Raw genomic sequence first — 27954 nt, 5'->3', positions numbered from 1 at the left:
TCAGAAACATCAGCTTGGCTGGGTGTTTTTGCTTGTTCTTGCATTTTTAACACTGTCTCCCTTGGTTCCTGCTGTAACAGTAGTTTACTTAAATATCATTCATAAGTCTCCTTAGAAACAGAAACTGCAACATGTGGCAATATATTGAAAGTGAACAAAGGAGGCAGCCCTCCCGCTGCCCCTCACTGTGTATCCTATTGCTGCCATGCCCCCAACACTCCTTGTATCTGCCCACTTACTGGTCAACCTGGGGTACCAGCATCAATCCCAACATTAACTAGTAGTAAAGCTTAATTTCGTTTCCCCCCCCCCTTTTTTTTTCAGTAAAAAATAATGTGTGTGATTAGAAGTTTATTCTGGAATTTCAGGGATCATCTTCTGTACCCCACCTTGAAGACTCTGGCTCTAGATAAGTGGTCTTAAAAATTGCGTTTGTTTTTAACCTTAGAAAACCCATCTTTTTAATGAAAATGAATACGAAACTTTAATATTTTTTTAAAAGACAGCAATAAGACTGCTCTGATTGGCTTTAAGATGCCGTGTCAGAGTTCAGATCTCACTGCTTACTCTTTTTCTGCCACCTCCTCAAGCTGATTTGAAGATTCTTCTATGGAAGCCTAGTTTTCCTTAAAACATAGTTGGAAAAAATCTTCTGCCAAGCCTAGATCTCTAGGCCTGCCCTCACCAATGCTTACTTCCTCTCCAGCTGTTAAGGAACCAACATGTTTTTCAAAAACTGGTATATGAATATTCACAATTTAGGGACTAGTAATAGCCCACTGAATTACTTTACATGTCCTCACTGTACTTTATGCTACATCTTATTTAGGGATAAAAACATCTAATAGAGTAAATATGAAATGGTGGCATTTCAGCCACTAAAATAGGAAAAAAATATTGTTTGGGTTGGAAGCCCTTCCTGTGTGTTCCCCAGTGACCTTGAGGTTGGAGGACATGTGATATCTGTTCTGTTAACACTGGTAAAATAAAATTTTTTAAATGTGCTAATGAGAGAAACTGCAAATACATAAACCAAATAAAAATTTAAAATACAAGGGAAAGAACTTTAAAAAAGTGGTCATAAGAAAATTATGAAAAGATCTTTAGGATATCAGGAAATGGACCATCTGTGATATTCTTTTAGCCAAGATAAATAACACTAACTGCTGTAATAATTGACCTCAAAATGTCTGGCTCAACTCACTGAAGATCTATTTATCACTCAAATCACAGTACAATGCATGCTGTGAGGAGGCTCTGCTGTAACTAGTCATTCAAGGACTGGTTCCACACTGCAGTGCTAATAGCTTCAAACACCTGGCTTCAAGGCTGACCTGACTTCATGTGGTTGAGACAGGAAGATAAAAGAGAATGGAGAGACACCCTTCTCTACTGCTCAGCAGGGATCATATTCCGTTGATGAGAACTAATCATGTGGCCCTACCTATATGCACAAAATTTGAGAAACGTCATTTAGCTATCTTGGAAGAGAAAACAGGTTTGGTGAGTATGTAGCCAGGCTTTGTACCAGATACTCAATTTGTAGCTTAAGTATCACCAGGTATGACTCCAGAAATCTCTTGGGAAGCCTCCACCACTCTTTTTTCTGCCTGCTTTAATATAGAAACCTTCATGCCAGCACTAACTTCATCTCTTGCTGTTCCTAAGACAAGCCATGATCTTCCATTTCTTTATACCTTTGCATGTGATGTCTGTCCAGTTCTTTGAAATACTCCTTCCCTTCTAACCTCCTCTTCCTCCAAATCTAACAAATTCTTAATCTATTAAGACCTAAGACAATGTTTACTTTCTTTATGAACTTCTGACACAGAAAGCACAGATCTCTTCCTAACATTCACTGAACTTATCTTTTACTTTGTACCTATCTCTTTTACTGACTGCCTAGGCCTGTGGCATGATCACTTAAGGAACTAGAATGTTTTCAAAAGGATTGAGTGTGCTAATATTCACAAACTAATTAATATGTCAGAGGCGTTTGAACCAGAACGACTCCATCTTGAGTAGAGGCTGGGTACACCAAGGCTGAAACCTACTGGGCTGCATTCCTAGGAGGTTAGGCATTCTTAGCCACAGGATGAGATAGAAGGTCAGCACAGGATACAGGTCACAAAGACCTTGCTGATAAAACAGAAGGCGGTAAAGAAGCCGGCCAAAACCCACCAAAACCAAGATGGTGGTGACAGTGACCTCTGGTCAGCCTCACTGCTCATTATATGCTAATTATAATGCACTAGCATGCTAAAAGACACTCCACCAGCACAGTGAGTCTACAAATGTCACGGCAACGTCAGGAAGTTACCCTATATGGTCTAAAAAGCAGAGGAACTCTCAGTTCTGGGAAATGCCCACCCTTTCCAGAAAAACTCATGAATAATCCACCCCTTGTTTAGCATATAATCAAGAAATAACTATAAGTATACTCAGTCGAGCAGCCCATGACACTGCTCTGCCTATGGAGTAGCCATTATTTGATTCCTTTACTTTCTTAATAAACTGGCTTTCACTTTATGGACTTGCCCTGAATTCTTCGCTGGAGGTCCAAGAACTCTCTTTTGGAGTCAGGATTGGGACCCCTTTCTGGTAACAAATTGCTTTAGCTTCTTAAGGTCAATGACCAAGTCTTATGTACCTTGGGATCTCCTATGCCTACCCAGCACAGGCTTGGCTCACCTATTCAGTAACTAAGGAAAAAATGAATACTTTCGCCCTTTCTGACACTTCCAAGTTGCCAGCAACTTTGGTGTCTATTTTTGTTTCATTTTTGTATTAATATTTTTATATTGTCATAAAATATAACAATAGTTACCATGTTAATCATGTTCTAGTGTTCAGTACACGCTCTAGTGTTTAGTTAACAATGTTCTAGCGTTCAGTTCTATAGTTCAGTATAGTACGAACTATATATGCACCTCATGCAACAGATCTCTATAACTTTTTCTTCCTGCAAACCTGAAACACTATACCTGTTGAACAACGCCCCCTTTTCCCCTCTCCCCAGCCCCTGGTAACCATGATTCTACTTTCTGTTTCTCAGAGTTTGACTACTTTAGATACTTCATATAAATGGAATCACTTTTTGTGATTTGCAACTGGCTGACTCCACTTAGCACAAGGTCCTCAAGGTTCATCCATGTTGTAGTTTATGAAGGAATTTTCTTCTTTTTTAAACGCTAATCGTCCATTACATGTGTATACCACATTTTCTTTATCCATTCATCCATTCTAGTGTCTTTGTTTTTGACTTATGGGTTTCCGGAAAAGACTGATGAGAAAATATATTTTCTATTAACCCAAGAGAAAAAGTGATCTTGCATGCTGGAATTTTTAAGGATGGTTTAGGTTCTAGAGACTCAAAGAGAAATCGTAGAAAATGCAAAGGGAAATTAGATTAAAAAAAAAAACAGTGACCACATAAAGAATGTCTCCCATTATATCCTCTCTGAGCACGAGAAACTATTAAACTACTTTCCACCGAGCAATAAGGGCCCATAATAAAAAGCTGTTGCCCTAGTTTTTTTACTGCCCTACTCAATACCCCCTCTTTCATACCCTCAAAATAGCTCAGCTGAGAAAAGAAACAGTCCAATTTTACAGAAGGGAAAAATAAACAGATAAAAGGATAAGCAAGAACTCTTTTCAACACAGAGTAAGGTACTGGTTAGAATTTTAATACTGTATGGAGGAGTCTAACCCCAGAGTAATCCCTGGCCCATTTTGGTGTTAGTAAGTGGATCCCAGTGTTCGTTTGTATCGAGGTAGTTTGAAGCACGTTAGGGATATTCATAGCCTTTACTTCAGTGCATTATTATGAAAGAATCTAAAGTATCTTTGCATTTACGTGATTATGTTTTCAGTTGGTCTGCGGAGCTATTATTAAATATGTGGCCATAACGTGTACAGAAAAATCTCCAAGTAAACTGGCATTTAACTTACCAACACGTTAAACCCCCATACATAACTTCCTTTAAAAACGATCACACTAAAAATCCCAGCATTTAAAATCCTGAAGTTTTCGGTAAAATACGCTAAATATAGCTTGAAATAGTAAATAATCCCCCCAAGGCGACATTAGCAAATTAATTGGTGTGTGAACAAAGAACTCTTTCTGCAGCAGCATGAATGTTGCCTTTATTTTTTCTCACAAGTATGATTTTAGAAAACAGCTGTAGCGCATGTTGACAAATGACAAAGCGGCAGACGTGGTAAAGCACTTTCGGTCAAGGCCAAGAGGGGGGGAAATCGGGTTGCTGGGGCGGCACTCGGGCTGGAATCCCTAGCTTCCCTAACCTCCTTTTTCCAGTCCGGAGTGAGCGGGGGCCCCATCGCCCCACCCCCCTTTCCTGGCTCTGGTTACGGCCTTGCGAGTTGAACAAACTTGCTGCAGGCGGATTGGCGGCTGGGAGCTCTCGGGCTGGGGCGTTGTATTTATTAATTTATATTCCGCGGCGCCCCGCGCGGGCGGCTCCTTTGTGTCCAGCCGCCGCCACCGGAGCTCCGGGGGCCTCCGCGGGGAGCGCGTCCCCCGCGTCCGCCCGACCCCCGGGGCTGGCACGTGCTGCGCCCGGTCCGCCGAGGGGGCGGAGGCCCCGATCTCCCCGACCCCCCTTCTCTGCTTAGAGGAGGAGGAGCAGTGGCAGCGGTAGCAGGAGGCGACAGCTGCCAGCCGAGGAGGCGCGGCAGAGAGGGGACTGCGGTCAGCTGCGTCCACTTGGGGCTGTGCGGCGGTCCCGCGCCCGGCGATGTTCCCGGGCACTCCCTGAGTAGCGGCAGCTTGTCCCCCGCCCGCTAGCCCGCCCTGGTCCCCGGCTCGCTCGCTGGCTGGCGCGGCCCCGGCCCCGCTCTGCGTCGGCCCCGCCGCGGTGGAGGCGCGCGAAGGGGACGCGGCCGGGGATGAGCGGATTGCGGGTGAACTCGCCGCCCGGGGGCCCCGCGAAGCCGTGAGCCGCTGCTTTTCTCCGAGTCGCCGCCCTGCCCTTGGATTTGAGATCATGTACGTACGCGCCGCCGTCCTGCCATTGTCTCTCTCCAGCGCGTGCCGTGCGCCCCAGGGACAGGGGCTGGTGCCCATCCTCGCCGCGCGCTGTCCCCCGCACTTCCTGTTCCGAGGAGAGACCCGCGCGCTGACCGTGCTTCCCTTCTCCCCTCGCCCCCTCTGTCCGTGCAGGTCCATCCACATCGTGGCGCTGGGGAACGAGGGGGACACATTCCACCAGGACAACCGGCCGTCGGGGCTCATCCGCACTTACCTGGGGAGAAGCCCTCTGGTCTCCGGGGACGAGAGCAGCTTGTTGCTGAACGCGGCCAGCACGGTCGCGCGTCCGGTGTTCACCGAGTATCAGGCCAGTGCGTTTGGGAATGTCAAGCTGGTGGTCCACGACTGTCCCGTCTGGGTAAGGAACAGCAGCTGCTCCGCGCTGAGGCTGAAGAAGCTTTTCTTTCCTTTTTTTCCCCCTCCCCCTTCTGCCCACTTCCGTGAGTGTGGAGTGTCCGCGTTACATGGGTCAAATTTTTAAACATTTTTGAGAAAATCTTTGGTCCTTTGTTTCACTGGGCAGGGAACAGCCCCGTCAGAGAACACTCTTAGGAAGATAGAAGGCCCCAGTGGGAATGTGGAGCACTTACTGGTACACTTCACGACTGTGGGTTGACCCTTGGTAGGCAGCAGACAGTTGAATGTGCCAACTCCAAGGGACGGGGTCACTAAGTTTCATCAGCAAAAAGCAGTGTTTTTTATGCCTACCCTATGGGTGATAGTGTAATATTGGTGTTCTAAAAATACATCCCTCTCAAAGCTCAACACAGGCAAAAATACTTTTCACTGGGACAGTTCAGAAATAGTTCCTCTGGAAAGCGGAGGAAAAGACAGGGACTGGGAGTTAATTTTAAATGACTCATTTATAGCACTATTAATTGATATCTGAAAACTTAATTTTAATAATGCAAATACTCTTTATGTGTTAGCCATTTGTCTTAGTGACTCATAAATCAGAAATAATATTACTAATGTTGTTTGGAAAACTTTTAAAAAATTAAAATTTGTAATAATTGAACAAAATAGTAGTGAAGTGGATAAATTATAGTCCGATTCTTGAGTGTTTGATTAAGGGAGAAAGGAACTTACTTTCTGACACATATAAATATTTTCAGCATACAATAACATTATGTTTGAATGTTTTCCTTTAATCTTATTTGAAAATCTTTGATTCTTTACTGATATTGGAGTTACGTATGTTTCAGCTAAATGTTACATTTAATAACAGAAGAAAGTTTAGTGCCTGAAAAAATACAAATTATCGTTGTGTAAGATTTCACATTTAAACAGCAATATTAAAAAAACTGAATTAGGACTATAGGAAAGTATCACGCCATTCTAAAAAATGTGTAGAATATACTTGGAAAAATTTCTTATGCAAAGTTCCACATAACAGAACGAAAAGATCACTCGCTCGTGTAAGTTTTCAGTTAAAAAAGAAAGTTATGTTAATTTGGTAAAATAAAAAACAGGCCTTTTCAATTAAGAGATACTATTAAACCCCCAGTTATGATAGTGATGATGCTGTTCATAAGAAGTATTGATGGAGAACTTACTGGCCAGAGTCTATGCAGGCAAATGAAACACTTCTTTTACTTGGGCTCTTTCGTTGTGAAAGATCTTACAGCCTAAAAACATAACGGTTCAACATGCAGTTGAATAAATGTTTAGCGAATCAAGTAAATGTAGGGAAAATAAAACTAGCTACATTAGGATGTTAGGATTGCTTTCCCTGTATTTAATTTGAGCTGTTAACACTTTCCTGTTTATACTGTTAATTTCGCAAACAGTAATGCTTGTGATCCCATACACTTTGTCTAGTAAAATGAAATCTTCCAAATGGAGAAAATAAGCCTCTATAGTACGGATTTTTGCCATATGCTGGTTGTTATGGTTTATCTTGCTAATAACTTTTTGTTTGGTTAGACTCTGGCCCTATTTAAGGCACCAAGTTTGTAACCAGGTACAATTTTCTAGGTTATAATGATCTTCAGATATGAGATTCCATTTCTAGAGTTGCTCTTTATAAGGTGCTTTTCTTCACTTGGTGGTAAGTAAAGCCCATCAGAGATTCTAAAGCTGATTGCATTAATCAGCTGTTATTTGACGTATGTACAGAACCAGAATATTAAATATAGCAGAGCAGATAGAGCATAGCCTTTGATATCAAAAGGATCTGATTTCAGATTCCCACATTGCCATTTCAGGTCTGTGTGTCCTTGTTAAATCACTTACCTTCTCTCAGCCTTATTTTCCCTATCTATAAAATAATATGCCTCCTAGAGCTGTGCTGAGAAGTGAATGAGAAGCTAGCACGTGTCAAGTTCTAAGTATAGAGGCTGGCATTTAGTAGATGCTCTATAAGTGGTCGCTAATATAAAAATAAAGTTATAACTTTAGTATAGTTATGTATCACTTATATTAATACTAAGCAAAAGTAAGATTTTCACAGGTCATTCAAGATTTATACAACTACAGTACCAGTACACTGGGGCAGCGATGTTCATACTTCATACATGCAGCCCCACAATCAAGTAAAATAAAATAGTTTCACTGTAGAAATTCAGATTTTTTTTTTTTTAAAAGATGAGTTCAATTCTCCAAATGTGGCTCCAAGCCTTGTGTTGCATAACCCCTTAGAGGAAATCCTGGAACTGATTTACAAGGGGTGGGAGAATTTGATTTTCTTCATAATTCTAGAAATCTTTGGAGTATTTTGTCTTTGGCATAGTTTGAGAAGAGATGTGTTGTTGTTGCCTTGAAGTTGAAATGAGGTAGCTGTGTTTCTCTTCCCTAGTTCTCTTCTATAGATCCTTAGCCTTACCCTGGATCCTTGCCTTATATACTTGGCACTTTTAAAACAAATGTGCTGCAGATTCATTAGACGTAGCACATTATTTAGTGTGTCTTTCTCTCTCTTTCCCATCCGTTTTTTTGGTGTGGTACATTATTACTTCATTTCACGTTTCTATATCTTTTACTGTTTATTAAAAATATTCCACAAAAAGCAGTGAGGTAGTTTAATAGATTTACGGTTTGCTTTGCAGGGTTTGAAGCTCTGATTTGGATTACAAATAAAGTATTTATAGTCTTCACATCCTCAATCCCACAGAGTTAAAGATGCCCAGACCCATTTTTCCATAACATTTTCCCTTAAAGGTCCTCCCCTTCCCCGGATACCTCTCCAGTAACTCTGGAATTTTGAACTATTTGGAATTCAAAAAGCGGCTACTTTTGATTTATTCTCTCAGAGTTAAATGGCTGCTTAATATTGGCCCCACTTTTGTTTAGTTTTTTATCTCATTTGTCTTCCTTGTTATACTTACGCACTCTGTTATACTTGTATACTTTGAACTTGAACGCTATAACAGATGCAGTTGGAACTGAATAGGCTGTGTGGTTTGGGATTTGGCAGTTTGAGAGTTCTGCTGGGAAGCTTTCCCATTTTTTTGCACTGTGTCCCACTTCCCTTCTGCCCCCTTGCACCCTCTACCAAGTTCAACCCTTTGCCTTTGTTGTTTATAGTCCATATTTTGCCTTTTTTTTTTTTTGGTTCTTTTACCTCCCTTCAAAAATACTGTACACATCCCAGTTTTGATAGGGTATTCATGACAAAAAATTCTGCAGTTCTTGTTACTCTGAGTGTACTTGTGGGAAATGAGTGGCTGGGAGGGTATGGGGAACTGGGGGAGGCACTGATGAGAAGAAGCTCTCTCTTCCGAAGGGCATTGCTGTGTGATACTCCTCCAGAATGTGCCATCGTAGGATAAAAGCTCTGTCACATAGACCTTGGTTGGCTGATTCAAACACTGTTAACCCTGTTTTAGACTCATATTTCAAAGTTTGAACTTTCTTAGCTCAACAGCTTTTGGACCTGTTAGTCAGACCTAGCTATTTTCTTAATCTAGCTTTATTACATCCTAGAAATGTGTACCAAAGGCCACATAAAAAGTCAAATGATTAATAGTTAACTAGAATGTGAGAAGAAAACTACTTGTACATTATTTGGTAGTGGAGTTAAGATACCTAAAGATATTTTCCTTACATCACTATTCATACAGAAACTGAAAAATTATGTTTAAAATATCAACCCAGGCCAGGCACGGTGGCTCATGCCTGTAATCCTCACACTTTGGGAGACCGAAGTGGGCAGACTGCCTGAGCTCAGAAGCTGGAGACCAACCTGAGCACTGTGGTTGAAACCCCATCTCTGCTAAAGTACAAAAAAATTAGCCGGAATGGTGGTACACACCTGTAGTCCCAGCTACTCGGGAGGCTGAGGCACAGGAATTGCTTGAACTTGGGAGGCGGAGGCTGCAGTGAGCCGAGATCGCACCACTGGACTCCATGCTGGGCGACAGAAAAAAAATCAAAACATTATATTTTTAAGGAATAGTGTTTGTAATAAATTACTTACTGGCCCCAGTTCTAAATAAATATAAATGTTATTAGCTGTAGCACAAAAGTAAATATTTCAGAACTAGAAGAGTTTATCCTGAATTTTTAATTTATGTAGGCAAAATACGTGAATTGAAAATATATTCCTTACCATGTTAACACCTTGTAATACACAGTATCTCTTTTTTTAATAAAGGAATTTCTCTCTCACCCCACATTCGTACTCTTTATATACAGTACTGTCCAAAGGATGGATAAAGTTGAAAAGTATACATGAATTTTGAAAATATGAATAAAGTATATGGAACTTCACAGAATTTAAAATGTATTGCAGTTCAGAACACTGAAAATCCTGCAGTGTCTAACTGGGTCAGAGGAAAACCTTTGAAGCTTCGTTACTCATACTGTTGCTCTTCCATCTAATGCCATAATGTTACACTTTTGAATTTATGAGGTGATAAAAATACAGTGTAATTTTAAAACAAAGGGCTTATTTTTAAGTGCAAATAGTGAAAGAGGTCGCTTATTTTATCTGACTCTCAAGAATTCTCAGGTTCTCCTGTTTAACCATTACATAATTGTCCAGGCTACATGAGTAAGTAAACATTTTTAAAAAGAGAGTTGGCAGACTGCAACACTTTTAATTTTATGTAGTTACTTATTTTAAAATAATTTTTTATGAATTCCAAAAATTAATGTCATAAATTATTTCAGGATTGATTGGACGATAAGTAGACTAAAGATTGCTATTTGCATTTTGGTTTAGGACATATTTGACAGTGATTGGTACACTTCTCGAAATCTAATTGGGGGCGCTGACATCATTGTGATCAAATACAACGTTAATGACAAGTTTTCATTCCATGAAGTAAAGGATAATTATATTCCAGTGATAAAAAGAGCATTAAATTCAGTTCCAGTAATTATTGCTGCTGTTGGTACCAGACAAAATGGTAAGTATTTAATATTCTTTTTTGTAGTGAGCATGCAAATATTATATATACTTTAAATAGTGCTAAGTTTATTAATGGATAATAGGGTTTGTTTTTGAAAACCAAAATGACTTTGGTTCAATGCCAGCTGCTATCGCTTCATCATTTGATACGATAAAAAAACAACAAAAGAGAGGATCATGAACTTCTGCTGTGATTCCACTGGGTGCAAATCTGTCTTCTAAATGGCTCTTCTACAGTAGTGATGGAAGTCAGCAATTGTATTATTTTGACATATGAGAGGTATTAGGCTGATGCTGAGCCCTAGAAAACTCTTTTTGATGATCTGAAGGTCTACCCGATTGGGAAGGATAGATTGTTCACATGAAGATGTGGGCTTGGGAGCAGGATTTTTAGGTAGATAACAATGAGTGAGCTGGAAACACTGACAGTGCTGCCTAAAAGAAAGGATTGCTTATTCCATGGCTGATAGATTCATTGGGTTCGGGCTGCTTCAGCCATTGCTGCTGTGCATATTATTGTCAGATATCTTAGGGCCAACTCAGGATTCAGTTTGATTTGGTGGTATTTTACAGATCTTCTTAGTGGTATTTCCTAGTAAAGCTATTTTTAAAATTTTATTTTTACACATTATTCTAAAAACTTTTAAATTGAGGTATTGCGAAGTAAAGGACATAAGGTTTACTGATCTTAGAGTGCAGCTAAATGCATTTTTACCTATGTATACAGCCGCGCAACCCACATACATCAAGGTATAGAACATTTGCAGCACTTGAGAAGGCTCCCTCATGCTCTTCCCAGTTAATAACGCTCCTCCTCAGAGGTAACTGCTTTTCTGACTTCTAACAACACAGATTAGTTTTACCTATTTCTGAACTTCATACAAATGAAATTATATGGTATGTAGTAGTGCCTTAGGTTAGGCTAATTTCAGTTAGCATAATACTTTTAAGATTTGTCCATGTTGTGTTTATCTGTAGTTTGTTCTTTTTATTACTATATATTAGTCCATTGTATGAATATGCCATAATTTATTTATCCATTCTTCTTCTGAGGATGCTTAGGTCGTTACCCAGGAGCGGGATTGTTGGGTCAGAGGGCAGGTATATATATAGCATTAGTAGATACAAGTAAGGCAGGCATGACCTACCCGTGACCCCATATCCCCTCTACTTCCCTATCTTTCTTTTTATTTCTGGTCATGATTCATAAAAGAGTTATCTGCACTTCCTGAGTCCATTTCCTATTCATTCTTCAGTCCACTACAGTCTGACTTTGACTTTCACAAGTGCACCAAGTTTGTTCTCACTCAGGGTCTCCAGTTGCTGTGGTCTGAATTTGTTCCCCACAGTTCATGTGATGGGCACAGTGTTGGGCAGTGAGACTTTAGGAGGTAATTAGGGGAAGAGGACTCTGCCCTCGTAAATGGATTGATGCTATTATCTTTAAAGTGGGTTAATTATCATGGGAGTGGGCTCCTGATAAAAGGATGAGTTTGGCCCTCTTCTGCCGTCTGTCTTGTGAGCTCTCTTGTACTTCTGCCTTCCACCATGGGACGATGCAGCAGGAAGGTCTCACCAGATGCTAGCACCTTGATATTGGACATCTCAGCCTCCAGAACTGTGAGAAATAAATTTCTTTTCTTTATAAATTACCCAGTCTGTGGTGTTCCATTATAGAAGCACAAAACGGACTAAGACACCACTTATGTCCTCGTTAGCCAAATTTAATACACTTTAATAACAATTATCTCTTATTGAAGAGATAAGAGATAATAATACTTATCCCTTATTGAAATTATTGAAACATACCTCTCCCTCCATTTAATAAAGCTACTGGTTCTTTTAACTATCTGTCTCCTTTGCCTTTCTCCCATCCTCCCACACACACACAGCAGAATTGTTTCCCAGGGTTCCGTCCTTTGACCTCACCTGTTCTTACTCTTCAGCCAAACCATTAACCTGCTAATCTGTTGTCCTGGCTTCTCCTATATAAACACCGATAACTGTTTAGTCTGTCTCTCTGGCTTTAGTCTTGCTCCTGGCACATATCACCATAGACATCATCTTCCTCTGGCCAAATTTCCTGTCTTGGTGAATGATGCCAGTCCTATCCATTCACCCAAACAAGAATCATCCTAGACCCAGCCTGATTCCGCATATCCAGTTGATTAAGAAGCCCTTTTGCTTTTACATTTTAAATAAATCTCAAACTCATTACTTTCTCTTCATCTCCATCGGATTTCGCATTCTAGTCATTTAGTTATTTGTCATGGTGGCCTTCTTTTTGGTCTCTTTAAGGGATGGTTTCAGATTTTGTAGGGCCTCAAACTTACACAATTTGGGAGGTCCTTCATAAGGAAAAAACCCACAAAATAACAGATACATATATGTACAAAAGTAAATATTTAGAATGATAAGTGAAAGCACAACAAATTACAACTAAAAAGTTGTCAAATACTACAGACATTTTTAAATGTATGTATATATTTTTGAGACAGGGTCTTGCTCTGTTGCTCAGGCTGGAGTGCAGTGGCATGATCATAGCTCACTGCAACCTGGACCTCCTGGGCTTGAACGATGCCCCCCACCTCAGCCTCCTGAGTAGCAAGGACTACAGGCACGTGCCACCACACCCAGCCAGTTTTTTTATAGAAACGAAATTCTGCCGTGTTGCTCAGGCTGGTCTCCATCTCCTAGACTCAAGCCATCTGCCCACCTCAGTCTCCCAAAGTGCTGGGGTTACAGGCGTGAGCCACCACACCTGGCAACAGATCTTTTTAACAGCCTGATACTTCTTCAACTTTTCTTATGTTTTTTGGGTGACCATAGTCTTTGGTCATCTCTTCATATGATAACCACGGATAGGTTATGGCTGTGTCCCCACACAAATCTCACGTTGAATTGTCATAATCCCCATGTGTCATGGGAGGGACCTGGTGGGAGGTGGTTGAATCATGGGAGCGGGTTTTTCCTGTGCTATTCTCATGATAGTGAGTAAGTCTCATGAGATCTGATGGTTTTATAAAAGGGCAGTTCTGGTCATGCTCTCTTGCCTGCTGCCATGTAAGATGTAACTTTGCTCCTCCTTCACCTTCCATCATGATCATGAGGCCTCCCCAGCCATGTGAAACTATGAGTCCATTAAACCTCCTTTTCTTTATAAATTACCCAGTCTCAGGTATGTCTTTGTTAGCAGCATGAGAACAGACTAATACAACCACTTTATGATATTTTCTATAGAGATGAGAATGATAATCAGTTTTTCTTTCAGCATATTTCTTCTCTTTCCATATCTTTCTGGTCCTGGGCACCAGAGTTTGTGTTGTATTCCTATTTCAGCTCAGGATTCTTGTCATGACAACAAGTAAGTGCACTGTGGGTGGCAGAAGCATTTCTGAAAGTCATACATGTATTAGGATAGTTATCAAACACTCAACTGTACATGGAAGTGACTATAAACCACAAATAGTTCATTAAGCCTAAGGTTAAATTCCCTTTAGCAGCATCCCCCAAATGCCCATAGTTACTCCAGAGCTGCCTGATAGAAGATGAAGTGATTTGGAGTGGAAAGAGACAATAGTCTTGACTAAATATCTTAGTTTGCAAATTTTACAAAAGAATATGACCATGTGAGGATATATTGCTCAGGTTCTTCCTGGGGCTTGGAAAGGATCCACAAGAAAAGAGTCTTGAAGCTTCAGCTTCATCTGCTTTATGGAAAATTGGCCTCTGGTGTGCTATTCCTGGTTTGTCTCTTTCTGAAATAAATTCTCTCAGAATAGTCATCCTAGAATACAAGTCAGATCATGGCGCTCAATGCTTTGAATTCTTTAAGAACTTTCGTCTTTGCCTCTTATTTTGCAAAATTTCAAACCTAAGAAAGTTGACAAGAATAAGACATTGAACCCTAGATTTTATAAACACACACACACACACACTTTTTTTTGGCTGAACTATTTGAGAGTGAATTGTAAACATTATGAGATTTCTTTATTCCTAATTACTTTAGCATGTATCATCTAAGAACAAGGCCGTTATCTTATTAAGCCTAATACAATCATCAATCAAGAAATCTAACATACTATTACATTTTTACTATTATTTAAGATATAATCCGGCCAGGCGCAGTGGCTCACACCTGTAATCCCAGCACTTTGGGAGGCCGACGCGGGAGGATCACGAGGTCAGGAGATCGAGACCATCCTGGCTAACATGGTGAAACCCGGTCTCTAATAAAAGTATGAAAAATTAGCTGGGCGTGGTGGCAGGTGCCTGTAGTCCCAGCTGTTTGGGAAGCTGAAGCAGGAGAATGGCACGAACCCAGGAGGCGGAGGTTGCAGTGAGCCGAGATCGCACCACTGCACTCCAGCCTGGATGACAGAGCGAGACTCTGACCAAAAAAAAAAAAGAGATAGAATCCATATTTACATTTCCCCGGTTGTTTCCTTATAATGTGCTTTATAGCTGGGGTTTATCATTGTTGTTGTCTTTTAACCAATCCAGGATGCAATTAAATATTACACATTACATTTAGTTGTTATATCTCTCAATTCTCTTTTTTTTTTCTTTCTTTCTGTTTTTTTTTTTTTTTTTTTTTTAGAAACAGGATCTTGCTGTGTTGCCTAGGCTGGTCTGGAACTCAGGCTTAAGCAATCCTCCTGCCACAGGCTCCCAAGTAGCTAGGATTATAGGCATGCATTACCACATCTGCCTTCTAATCTCTTTTAATCTGGAGCAGTACGCCCAATGGTTTTTGGGGGGAGGGACCGTGTCTTTCATAATATTAACATTTTTAATGAACCCAGGCCCTTTAGTTTGTGTAATTCCTTCATTTATGATAAATGTGCTTGCAAAATAGTGATGTTTCTATCATTCTTCCTATACTTATTGGTTGATATTCTTCTGTAAATGGAGCTTTCCTTTTTCTCTGCTTCCAAATTTTTCTCTTAGAATTATTATGATTCATGGATTTCCATTTTAAATTCAGTATTTTGTAATCTGTTCTGATTATTCTTTTGGATGCTCACATTGCTCCATATTTGCTTGCAGGGAGTCATTTCAAGCTACCTCTAATCAGTTTTTAGCCCCTTCCTTATTTTCTGGCACAAGATATTCCAGGCTCAGACTTTGCCTATCCCAGTCCTAGAATCAGCCATTTCTTCAGGGAACTCTGGTTCCTTCTAGGGGGCAATGATATTTAGAAACCAAGGTCTGGGCTCTAGGATGCTCATGACTTTAGGTGTCTTTACTTCTGCACCCTTTAATTGGCTAGAGCCAGGGATTATACTTTTTATTTAAATTATGGGCACTGATGCCCTTATTTCAGTGTGGTATTTGTATCTCATTTCAATAACTTTTTCTTGTAAAATCTTTACCTGAAATACAAGATCCTTCATGAGGTAGCCTCTGACTGTTTCTATAATCTTGCAGGGCACAATCCCCTGTCTTATGTATCAGTCACACTGAACTACTTGAAAAACTTAATGTCTTTCTTTAGGTCTAGGAAAGTCTTAACTGTGTGACTTCAGATATCACCATCCATCCATTTTCTCTATTCTCTTCTTTTGGGACTTTTGTTAGACTGATGTTGAAACTTCTGGATCTCTTCTCTGATTATTTTATCTTTCTTTTATATTTCTTATTGCTTTATTTCTTTGTGTTGCATTATGGGAGAGTTCCTTGGCCTTTTCTTCTGGTTCACACATTAGTTCTGCCGGGTCTGTTCTGCTATTCTGCCTTATTAAATTTTTTATTTCAAAAGCTTTTCATACCAGATCTCTAATGGCTGTTTTCATAATTTCTTGTTCCAATCTTAAGGATGCAAACTTTTATTTAAAAAAACTCTTCAGACCAGGCGCAGTGGCTCATGCCTGTAATCCCAGCACTTCGGGAGGCCGAGGTGGGCGGATCACGAGGTCAGGAGATCAAGACCATCCTGGCTAACACAGTGAAACCCTGTCTCTACTAAAAGTACAAAAATTAGCCAGGCGTGGTGGCGGGCGCCTGTAGTCCCAGCTACTCGGGAGGCTGGGGCAGGAGAATGGCATGAACCTGGGAGGCGGAGGTTGCAGTGAGCCAAGATTGCGCTACTACGCTCCAGCCTGGGGGACAGAGCGAGACTCCATCTCAAAAAATAAAAAAATAAAAAATAAATAAAAAAACTCTCAGGATAATTAATGATGCTTAATAATTCAGTTTTGATTTTTCTATTAAGTTTGGTTTTAAGACAGCATTATAAGTCGTTCTACTTGATGAGATTTTATTTTATGGTATGGATACTTCTTAAACATTGGGGAATTCTTAATTTGCCTACTTTTGCAGTTGACTTTCCTTGTTGGATTGATGCCTTCCTCTTTCTCTGCCCAGCTGCTGTCTGGGGATGGGGGTGTAAGTAGGAAAACACCCAGGACCAACAGGCCTGGCTGCTTCCACTGGGGTTCTCCCACTCATCCCCAGTCATTTGCCTTTGGGCCGCCTCCTCCTTGTTGCTCCCTGCATTGTTGAGCAGGGAGCACTCTGGGTGTGGCTGCAGTGTGAGCCTGTACTCAGAGCTTCAGGAGGCCTCTTCGGTCCTATGCTGCCTGCCTTCATTCTCTCAGGCACTCCTAGTTTCTGGGCTGATGAGGTTTCCCCTCTAGTTTTTGAGTGTTGCTGTGTATTCAGTCCTTCCTGCCTCCCTCCCTGTCTTTCTCCCTCCCTCTCTTTCTCCTTCCCCCTTCCTTCTTTCCTCCCCTCTTCCCTCCTTCCCTCCCTTCTTCTCCTCCCCCCCCCCTTTTTTTTTTTGAGACAACGTGTCACTCTGTTGCCCAGGCTGGAGTGCAGTGGCACGATCTCAGCTCACTGCAACCTCCACCTCAGGTTCAAGTGATTCTTCTGCCACAGCCTCCTAAGTAGCTGCAATTATAGGTATGAACCACCATGCCTGGGTAATTTTTGTATTTTTAGTAGAGGTGGAGTTTCATCATAGTGGCCAGGCTGGTCTCGAACTCCTGACCTCAAGTTATCCACCTGCCTCAGCCTCCCAAAGTCCTGGGATTACAGGCATGAGACAATGCACCTGGCCCCTCTCCCCCTTCCTTCTTTCCTTCCTTCCTCCCTCCCTCTCTCCTTCCCTCTTCTCTCATTCCCTCTCTTCTTTCTCTCCTCCCCCCTTCCCCCTTTATTTCATCATCTCTGTGATTTGGCAGGGAGGGGAGATCACAGTGTGGGCTTAGCTTTCTATCTTGAAACTGGAAATGAATGTTTTCCTTTCTTCTCACATCCAGTCCCCTGTATATGCTGTATTCTTAACTGTAGTGCCCCTCTACACAGCCCCTATCATATCAGCATAGCAAATTCACACTTATCTTTTAAATCATTACACTTTCTGTGAAGCCTTCCGTAATCCCCCCAGACAGTTAACTTTCTCTCCTCTGTTCTGTGGTGGCTTTGGACATCTTTATTTCAGTGCTTATTATGTTATATTATAACTGTTTGCAGTCATGTCTATCTTCTCTCAGTTGAATATGAGTTTTTTTATCATTGCATTTTTATATCCCTGGCACTTGATGTGTGGTAGGTACTCACTAAACGTTTATTCAATGAGTGAATGGTTTTATGGATGATCTGAGTAAATGAAAAAATCAATTTCACTAACAAGATGAAATTAATTTGCCATACAAGATGTAATTACAAAGTAATTACAAAGCTAAATCTGGCTATTCAACTCGAGGACCTATATCGGCTTCCCCCCATCCATCCCTTGGAGTACATGAAACTGTGCTGGGTGCTCTCCTGGTAATTCCCTTGGAACTCTTTTTACCTTTTTGTTTGTTTGTTTTTTGTTTTAAATAGAGATGGGGCTGGCCATGGTGACTCACGCCTGTAATCTCAGCACTTTGGGAGACTGAGGTGGGAGGATCACTTGCGATCAGGAGTTCAGGACCAGCCTGGGCAACATGGTGAAACCCCATCTCTAGTAAAAATACAAAAATTTGCCAGGTGTGGTGATGCACACCAGTAGTTCCAGCCACTAGGTAGGCTGAGGTGGGAGGATCACTTGAGCCTGGGGGAGGCAGAGGTTGAAGTGAGCAGAGATCATGCCACTGCACTCCAGCCTGGGCAACAGAGTGAGACCCTGTCTCAAAATAAATAAATAAATACATACAAATTTAAAAAAATAAAATAAATGGAGATGGGATCTCACTATGTCAACCAAGCTGGCCCCCAACTCCTAGGTTCAAGGGATCCTCCCACCTCAGCCTCCCAAGTAGCTGGAATTAAGCACACGCCATCATGCTTAGCTTCTTGAAATTCTTTTTAAAGTTAAAAAGAATTCAGCAAGTATAATCCAGTCTCATTTCTTTCCTTTGTTACACATTTTTGACAACTTTGACCCTATGGATGTCTTCATCATACTTGGCTCTGAATAAATTTTCGGCTTATACTAAATATTGAATCTATCTTGAAAAGAGAATTTTTTTTTCAGAATGTGCTTAGAATGTATTCATAGCTTTAAGCTCCCAAAGACAGGCATCCTTTCAGTTATTTCTGAAGCTCTGGTAGAGCCTGGTCCTTTACTGGGCTAGAATTTTTGAAAAGAATTTCTAAAACTTCCAAGCAGTGGCAATGTTGTAAGAATTAACCTGCAGGTTCCCAAAGCCACTACTTTTCAAAGATGTTATCCATTTGAATGTCAGAGTTACATTGTGCTTGCTTTAAAAAAAAAAAAAAGACAGCATTTTATGATAACATCTTAAGCATATAAGGGAAAAAAAGACTATAATGTAAGCTAGAAGTGTAGCACTCATTCAGAGTCACGTGACCATGCCGCACCACAATTTAAAATTAGTTTGAATCCTCTGCTTGTTCCTGATTAAATGGTTAATGTAAATTAATTTAATTTAGAATCGGTTCTACTGCTATAACCAATAGAAGCCAGACTTCTACTTGGAATCTTAGATCATATAGCTGACTGATATTGAAGAATATAGGAATGGTTCAAAAGAGAACCCACAAAGTAACTATTAAGAAACAAAAGCCTCTCAAGAAGGTTTTAAGAAGTAAGATTTTAGAATCCAGACAAAGGGTAGGTAGCTAAGTGGCAACATAGTTACAGCATAATATGGTGTAGAAAGACTAGACATTTTTTCCTTTCTGGTGAGTGAACAAAAACAAATGTCTTCAGTGACATAGAAGAGATACAGGGGCACTTTCTAGGAACATGTGTAGGTAAATTGCTTACAACCACGCACAGTGGAAAACCACCCTGCTAGCATAAACCTGAAATTAGTTGTATTTTGTCCCTCAAATCAGATTGTTAAAAATTATTTTACATTATGTTCACTTCACTTTTCCACTTGAAACACTCCTGTCTCTGCTTGATTTCTGTCCAGAAATAAAGTTTAATAAGATGATCTGGCTACCCACTCCATTCCATCAACATAAGGAGACCTTTGTAGATATAAGAAGGCCTCTGTTTTCAGAAAATCAAAGGCACTGTTTAGGAAGGCTTTGTGAAGAATGTGAAATACCAACATGTTATTTTTCAAGATAGGCCAAATTCTGTATGAAAACTTTATTTGCTCCAAACTTAAAATGATCTTAGAAAAAGTAAAAGTAAAATCTCAAATTAGAATTTATGGCATAATTTAGAGAACTCAAGTTTAATTTTTAAATCACTGTATCTTTGGAATCAGTAATTCTCTACTAAAACTATATTTTTATTTTTCCTTTTGGTGTCACTTTTATTATCAGGTGGAGCAAGTAGCAGTGTTATGATTGCTTCTCTATCTCTAACCCACAAAGAGACTTGGAAAAGTCACATAACCTCTCTGAGCCTCAGTTTCTTCCTCTGCAAAATGAGAATATGAATATATGGCTTCTGAGCTCCAAAATGCTTTCAGTGAAGCTAAAATTATCTAAGCCATGTGTGTCTGTGTGTATGTGTATGTGCATTTTTACATACATGGTATGCATATGAACTAAATATATTTAGCGTATACCCGATATTTACATATATCTGCTCCATCTGTATGCAATTCATTCACAGGGAAGTTGCTGCATATGCGATGGGGGAGTTGCTCAAATGTCCTTTCAGGGCCAGTGTACTTACTCCCTCAGTTATTGGGGCTTGTTGGCTGCTGCTGATGCACATCTGAGCCCCCTTCCATGCATTACTCTGTGCTGATGGGAGCTGCCTTGCCCAAGTTATCCCTGCTCCAGGGGCTCAGCCCTTGTCTGATTGCTGGTCGATTTAGGGATAGGATACAGCTCAGCTACCTCCTTTCCCCAAATGAGGAACAACTCTAAAAGGCCATCTAAGCTCCAGAGCCCCCTGTAGGATCAGCTTTGGTCCCTGTTCCAACAGTACTGCAATTCCAATTTTCCTTCTACCCAGTCCCGCATTCCTCACACTTGAGAAGCGTTATTCCCAAGATCACTCCCCAATTAACCTTCTCCACACCACTCTTCATCTTAGAGTCTGCCTCCCCATGGGAAGCCAATCTACAACAACATGCATTTCTAGAAATGAATTTACCCTCTTTTGATCTGGCAGCCTTTTTGAATGGTGACACATCTGATGTTGTGGTCACGATACATAACAAATCTGGCTGACAAATATGGAGTTAAACATATATTTTTAGCCTTACTAGGGATGTTCTTATAGATAGATTGTTCTACCACCTTCCTAGCCATAGATGTATACATGGTACAACTGTGAATTTTGGGACTTTCACTTTTTGAGTTAATCCTTTTTATTTCTTCAGTTTTTAATTTTTTAATCTTAAAGAAAAAGATAAAGAATGATTGAACTTGTTCTCTGAAGTCGAATGCGTTACAGTTTAATGATTGAAATGTCTGAATTAATAGGAATGTACTTCCTATGAAGTTTACAAAGAGAGTGACAATTTTGTTGCCTGGAAAATCAGGTCAAATTGAAGGTTCTGTTACAATAGAAGTGTAAGGTTTACTCAAACTTTGTAAATAGATTTCAAGTTTATTATATTAAAAAAGCAAATCCACTGTTTTCCATGCTCTCCATGGCAATCAAGTTGTTACATTTATCTTCTTTTCTACTGGCCTAGAAATACTGATATTCAGGATGTCAAGGTTGTGTAAAAAGAAGCAGGCCCACGAGTACTGGTTGTTTGTTAATATCCATTCACCTACTTTTAAATTTTTCTATTTTCTAAAATACTATTTATTATTCTCGCAGTGAATGCTTGTTTATTTAGGGAGTCATTGACACTTTGTATTCAGAGTTTAGTGGGTAGTGGATATACTGAATGCTTTTGAACTGTGGCTCTAGTATGAGCTCTTTGTTGTTTAATGTTCAGATTGTCTGTGTACCTTTTTTTTTCCTGTTTAATTTCGAAACTCTTTGTTTTAAAATTTGTTTTCTCAGAAGAGTTACCTTGTACATGCCCACTATGTACCTCAGACAGAGGGAGCTGTGTTAGTACAACTGAAGGGATCCAACTTGCAAAAGAACTAGGAGCGACCTATCTTGAACTCCACAGCCTTGATGACTTCTACATAGGAAAGTATTTTGGAGGAGTGGTAAGTGGAAATTCCTGTGAAGTATAAAATTATTTGTCAGGTTGCCTCTTTAGGTATTTTGTAGAACATCAGTTAGAACTTCAGCTTTAAAAGCATGGTTTGTCTTACTTAACCTTGAGAAATAAAATGAGAGTGAATGGCAAAGGTTTTATCAGAATAAAATTATAATTTTATTTTTCTCTCCAAATGAAACCTTTTCTATTATCTAATATGATATTTTGGAATTTTTCATTTGGTGATCTTTAGTAGTCTTTGTTGTATGTATCAAAAGCATGTTTACTTAACCAAACCTGTGATGCCACTTTTAATAGTCATCTTTATACAGCTGAATGAGCCTGGCAGCCTGAGCCAGCAGGCCCTGAAAGTTCTCTTTCACTTCCATCTACCAGTTGGAAAGAATAATTTTTCTTCCTCTGTGTGTGCTTTGGCAAAATTTTATATCCTCCCAATCTTGTTGTAGCTCAAACAGATTCAGAGGAACTACTTATACAAATAGCTGCTTGTTGGATATGTGGGAGCAGGTTTGCTTGCTTGGTTGCAGTGGCGCATATTGGGTTCTGCAGTCATTTTGATGCTGATGTTAACACATAGCACCTCCCATATAGTATTAGGACTGTAATGTCCTTGGAGAATACTGTGGAGTTGTATCATTTAAGAATTTGCTGACATAGAAACTGCATTTCCAAACCTCTAAGAAGCAACTCCTCTCAACAGACAAATCTGATATACACGGATGAGAAGTTAAAAGCAAAGAAAACCTACTTTAAGCAGGAGCACTTTGGCATCCGCCATCGGTTCCCTAGCTCTTCACCAAGTACTCTTTCCAATACGCCCCAATATTCATTATGTAAATTCATGTTAAAATGTTGAGGTTCCACAGACGACTACAGAAATACTATTTGTGTAAATGGGTAAAATAAAGACCAAATATAAATGCTGCTTATTTCCATCAAATATAAATGGCTTTTATTCACCCAATAATATAAAGAAACATTAATATTACAATGTTAAGGGAGATATACTCACAATATTGATATTATCGATGACTGTGAGAAACTTTTGTTGCATTCATTTATAGTGATGAGCAGTGAGTAGAAAGGTGGATAAGAGAAATTTAATCTTCCTGTCAAGCAGATTATATTCTAGTGGCTTTTAAAAAAATCTTAATTTGGCGAAGAATGGTGCATTTCCTAAAATACCTGGGAAGCTGGAGAGCAAAAAGATGGTTTGGTTTTGCTTATTGTGAAGGTTCATTTGTCAGATAGTTCTATGCATTAGATTTGGTTTCATTTGTTGAGGGGAGGCCGTTCCCTTGGAAGCCACAGGTCTCCTTGCTCCCTGTTCTAGGATCCTGAACCTGAAATTCCCAGGATCATTCTTCCCACTTTCCCACTCCCACTTTCTCTCCTCTCTTTCTCTTCTTCTGGCTCCTTTTTTCTCTTTCTTCCTAATATCTAATGTTGCAATTAGGGTTAGAGGCATGATGAGGATTGATGTGGCCAAGGTTGGGAGAAAGACATGGCAGTTTCTTTTTACCTTAACTCAAGCCCTGTTGAGAATATGGAAACAAGATCAGAATGGTATCATTTTAGATGCTTTACTTTCTAGTAAAGTACAACTGGGATCTTGAGTGTAAAATAGAATGGCATTGGCAAACATATGGATGGAGATGATAATGTTAGAATGAAAGGAGCATTGAAAATCTGCATTTAAGGGTCAGAGTTGAAGAGCTGTGCAGTACTACCCTCAGACCTAGGCCAGAGAGAAAGCCGCCTGCCTTCCAGCTTTAGAGAGCTCCATCTGTCCGTCCTCCAGTTGCACCTCTCCCCACAGGGCACAAGTCAGTGGAGCCAAGGGTTGTGCCCACCTGGAGCTGGTGGACTTCATTCCTTTCTAGACCTGCGCTGTCCAGTATGGCAGCCACTAGCTACATGTGGCTATTTATATTTAAATGAATTGAAATAAAACCAAGTAAAATTCAGTTCTTCAAGCATATGAACCATATTTTAGGTGCTCTATGGCTACAAGTGGCTAGTGGCTACTGTATTATATAATGCATATATTACAGAACATTTCCATCAACACAGAAAGGTCTGTGGAATAGTGCTAGGACTATGCTCCCAAATCCAGTACCCCAGAATTCTCTGGCCGCTGGTCCTGGGTCTGTTTCGGCCTGTGCAGGCCATTTTCCTGGGACAGTCCTCCTGATGGTGGACCACATTGCTGGTATATGCACCCCTAGGCCTGTGGGGTGGCCAAAGGGTGAGTCTTTATGGGGAATGGGGGAGGGGACAGTGGACAGAGCTTTGATGTCCACTTGTGTGCACAGAGCTCTTTAAAGCATGAGTTAGAGCAGGAGGTGAGAAGAGAATGGGTGGTCTTAGGGCTCAGGAATTAGGGATCAGCTCTCCCTTTGCTGTATGAACCTCTGAAGAATCTGAGAATTTAAATATAAATCTTGCCTGCCGGGCTTTTATGATGATGTATTTGTCAAAACAGAAGTATAGAATATCTTTTATATAACAGTTTGTTTTCTTGATTTACAGCATTTAAATATTTAGGTGTGTGGTGGGTGGGCCTCCATTTGGACTTTTGCCCCAGGCCTTGCAAGCTAGGGCACAGGCCCGAAGCTACGTAAATGCACCTGAGTGAGATTCTTAGTTTGTAAAGGACAGATTTTAAAGAAATTTGTTCAAGAGAAGAAAGTGAAGTTTCCTGGCTCATGGGAACATCTGTAGACATAGAGGCAGCTCTGTTCCTGCTTTAATTTCACTAATATTAACTGTGGTGGTTGCCCACTGAGAAAATTATTACCAGCCACACAATTGTAGTGCTTGGCTTTCTTGAGTATTCAAGAGAGTAGCTGCATGGGATGGCATGCACTTATAATCCCAGAGACTTGGAAGGCTGAGGCGGGAGAATCCCTTGAGTCCAGGAGTTTGAGTCTAGCTTGAGCAACATAGTGATACTCCATTTCTAAAATTAAAAAAAAAAAAAGAATATATACATATATATATGTTAAATTTGAAAAAGAACCAACAATTCCTTCCTTGAAAAAAGAACTTTTATTTTAGGTTCAGGGGTACATATTTGTTATACGGGTAAATTGCATGTCACAGGGGTTTGGTGTTCAGATTATTTCACTAACCAGGTAATAAACATAGTACATGGTAGGTAGTTTTCTGATCCTCACCCTCCTCCCTCCCACCACCCTCTCAAGTAGGCTCTGGTGTCTGCCGGTCACTTCTTTGTGTCCATATGTACTCAATGTTTAGCTCCCACTTATAAGTGAGAACATGTGGTATTTGGTTTCTTGTTCCTGTTAGTTCGTTTAGGATAATGGCCTCTAGCTCCATCCATTTTGCCGCAAAGGACATAGTTTCATTCTTTTTATGTCTGCATAGTATTCCATCGTGTATATGCGCCACGTTTTCTTTATCCAGTCTATCGGTGATGGACATTTAAGTTGACTCTATGTCATTGCTGTTGTGAATAGTGCATGTTTCTTTGTGGCAGAATGATTAATAACAATTCCTTCTTGAGTGGATAGTTTATTTATGTTCAGAGAAGGCACAATCTGCTCCACTCGATTCATTTTTTAAATAAAAACATTGTTTATATGTGTTTGCTAATGCATACATATAAATGGTACTGACATTTAAAATGTTTGACAATTGTGACTTCGGATACAAATTTTCATGTTGGATATATAGTTTTGTTGGATCTTCAATTAAAATTTGATTCCTGTTTTAGTTGGAGTATTTTATGATTCAAGCCTTAAATCAGAAGACAAGTGAAAAAATGAAGAAAAGAAAAATGAGCAACTCGTTTCATGGAATTAGACCACCTCAACTTGAACAACCAGGTGCATTTCTTAGCCAATGTCTAGACATTCATTAAACATTCATTACAGATCCTTTCTCACAGGTCTTAGAGCAATTATTCTCAAACTTGAGCATGCTCAGAGCTTACCTGACATTCTGATTCAGTCAACCTGGGATAAGGCCTAGAATCTGTGTTAATCAGCCTCCCAGGTGATGCAAAAGCAGATTGGTACTTGAATCACATTTTGAGAAATACTGCTTTAAAAATTGAGCCTATAGAGCCTATGTGTCCTGGGTGGGGAGCTGTTCTAGATTAAAGTCTAATGCTAAGTAACTACTAAATGCAATGCATGAACCTTGATTGGATACTGGTTCAATAAAAACATCTAAAAGATGTTCTTGGGACATGAGTTAAATTTTAATACGGACTGGAAATTAGATTATATCATGTAATTACTGTTAATTTTCTTATGCATCATAATGGTATTGTGATGAATAGGAGAATGTTCCTGTTCCCAGGAGATGAAGGTGAACGTAGAGTCCCGGGCGCGGTGGCTCACACCTGTAATCCCAGCACTTTGGGAGGCCGAGGTGGGAGGATCACGAGGTCAGGAGATCGAGACCATCCTGGCTAACACGGTGAAACCCCGTCTCCACTAAAAATACAAAAAAATTAGCCGGGTGAGGTGGCAGGCGCCTGTAGTCCCAGCTACTCGGGAGGCTGAGGCAGGAGAATGACGTGAACCCAGGAGGCGGAGCTTGCAGTGAGCTGAGATTGTGCCACTGCACTGCACTCTGGCCTGGGCGACAGAGCAAGACTCTGTCTCAAAAAAAAAAAGAAAGTGTTTTAGAGCCAAAGCATCCTGATATCTGCAACTTTTAAATATTTCAGCTGTGTGTATGTGTGTGTGTTGATGTGTGTATGTGTGTGTGTGTGTGTCTTTCTGTCTCTCTAGAGATAAGGGGAAAATAAAAAATGTTAATAATTGCAAAATCCACGTGAGGGATATATGTGAAGGGTATATGTGTGTTCATTGCATCGTTCTTTCAACTTTTTTGACTGTTTGGAAATATTTTTAATACAAAGTTCAGGGCAAATAAACTTTAAAATAAATAAATTATATCAACTGTTATCAGAATTTTCTGCATGATTTTGTAATAGAAATAGTAGAGTAGCACTTTGTTGGATCAATGTCCTTTGGAATTTAAGGGACCTCATCTCTTTAAAAAAGTGCAGGTATATAGACCACATATATATATAAATGATACACACTTGGCTTCGAATTTCCTGGTGTGCAAAGTGAAAGGGGAGACATGGTCTATTAGGTTGCAAACCCTTGGGCCTTAAATCCTTTCTGGATTAGAAAATGGGTGGGAAATGACCACATAAATAATGTAGATAGTTAGTTCTTAGTTCTTATTAATCAAGAAGACAAAATATACCAGATCCTCAGAGAAAGCAAAACATTACATGTCATTTAGCTTTAAAAGAAATATCTTGGCCCAGGTATGGTGGCTCATGCCTATAATCCCAGCACTTTGGGAGGCCAAGGTGGGCAGATCACCAGGGGTCAGGAGTTCGAGACCAGTCTGGCCAACATGGTGAAACCCCATTTGTACTAAAAATACAAAAATTAGCCGGGCATGATGGCGACGCCTGTAGTCCCAGCTGCTCGGAAGGCTGAGGCAGAGCTGCATGAACCGGGGTGGCAGAGGTTGCAGTGAGCCAAGATCATACCACTGCACTCCAGTGAGACTCTGTCTCAAAAAAAAAAGAAAAGAAAAGAAAAGAAAAGAAAAATCTCTTGTGTGGGTCTTCATGTGAGGGCACTAAGTGATATAGTGGACAGGGCTTTCAAAAGTGTCTCTTCAGGAAATGCAGCCTCAACGTTCACAAGGCTGTTTCTTGTACTCTTCTGTTAAGAGAGCTGTGTGTATAGCACTAAAGATATTCCAGGGGTTCAGAATAATACAGTCTGGGTACATATTTGGGGTTGATTTGTTCCAAGGACGGATCCTGGGCTCTGGGGCACATGGCATTTAGGGTTCTGTAAAGGGGCCACAGGCAGTAGAAGGGAGGAGGGTGGACTGGAATACAGTGCAGGGAGAGCCTGGCCTCCAAAGGACTTCGTTATTATCTGTTTTATAGGCTGAGGTTTGCTTTGGAATCAAGCATTTTTATT

The 27954-nt window shown here is 40.3% G+C and overlaps 1 protein-coding gene across 1 annotated transcript in view; it reads left to right on the top strand.

Moving 5' to 3' along the window:
• Nucleotides 1-4256: 4256 nt before the first annotated feature.
• The window catches only part of RHOBTB3 (Rho related BTB domain containing 3), a 65551-nt gene continuing 41853 nt past the window's right edge, over nt 4257-27954 (top strand). The window contains exons 1-5 of the mRNA XM_003822756.5: nt 4257-5011; nt 5186-5411; nt 10218-10404; nt 21793-21947; nt 25701-25812. Coding sequence (XP_003822804.1) covers nt 5010-5011; nt 5186-5411; nt 10218-10404; nt 21793-21947; nt 25701-25812 — 682 coding nt within the window. The 5' untranslated portion in view covers nt 4257-5009. The remainder of the gene's footprint in view (nt 5012-5185; nt 5412-10217; nt 10405-21792; nt 21948-25700; nt 25813-27954) is intronic.

This window comes from Pan paniscus, chromosome 4 (genome assembly GCF_029289425.2).
Source record: "Pan paniscus chromosome 4, NHGRI_mPanPan1-v2.0_pri, whole genome shotgun sequence".
Taxonomy (NCBI): domain Eukaryota; kingdom Metazoa; phylum Chordata; class Mammalia; order Primates; family Hominidae; genus Pan; species Pan paniscus.
This window is presented reverse-complemented; position numbering and strand designations above follow the sequence as displayed.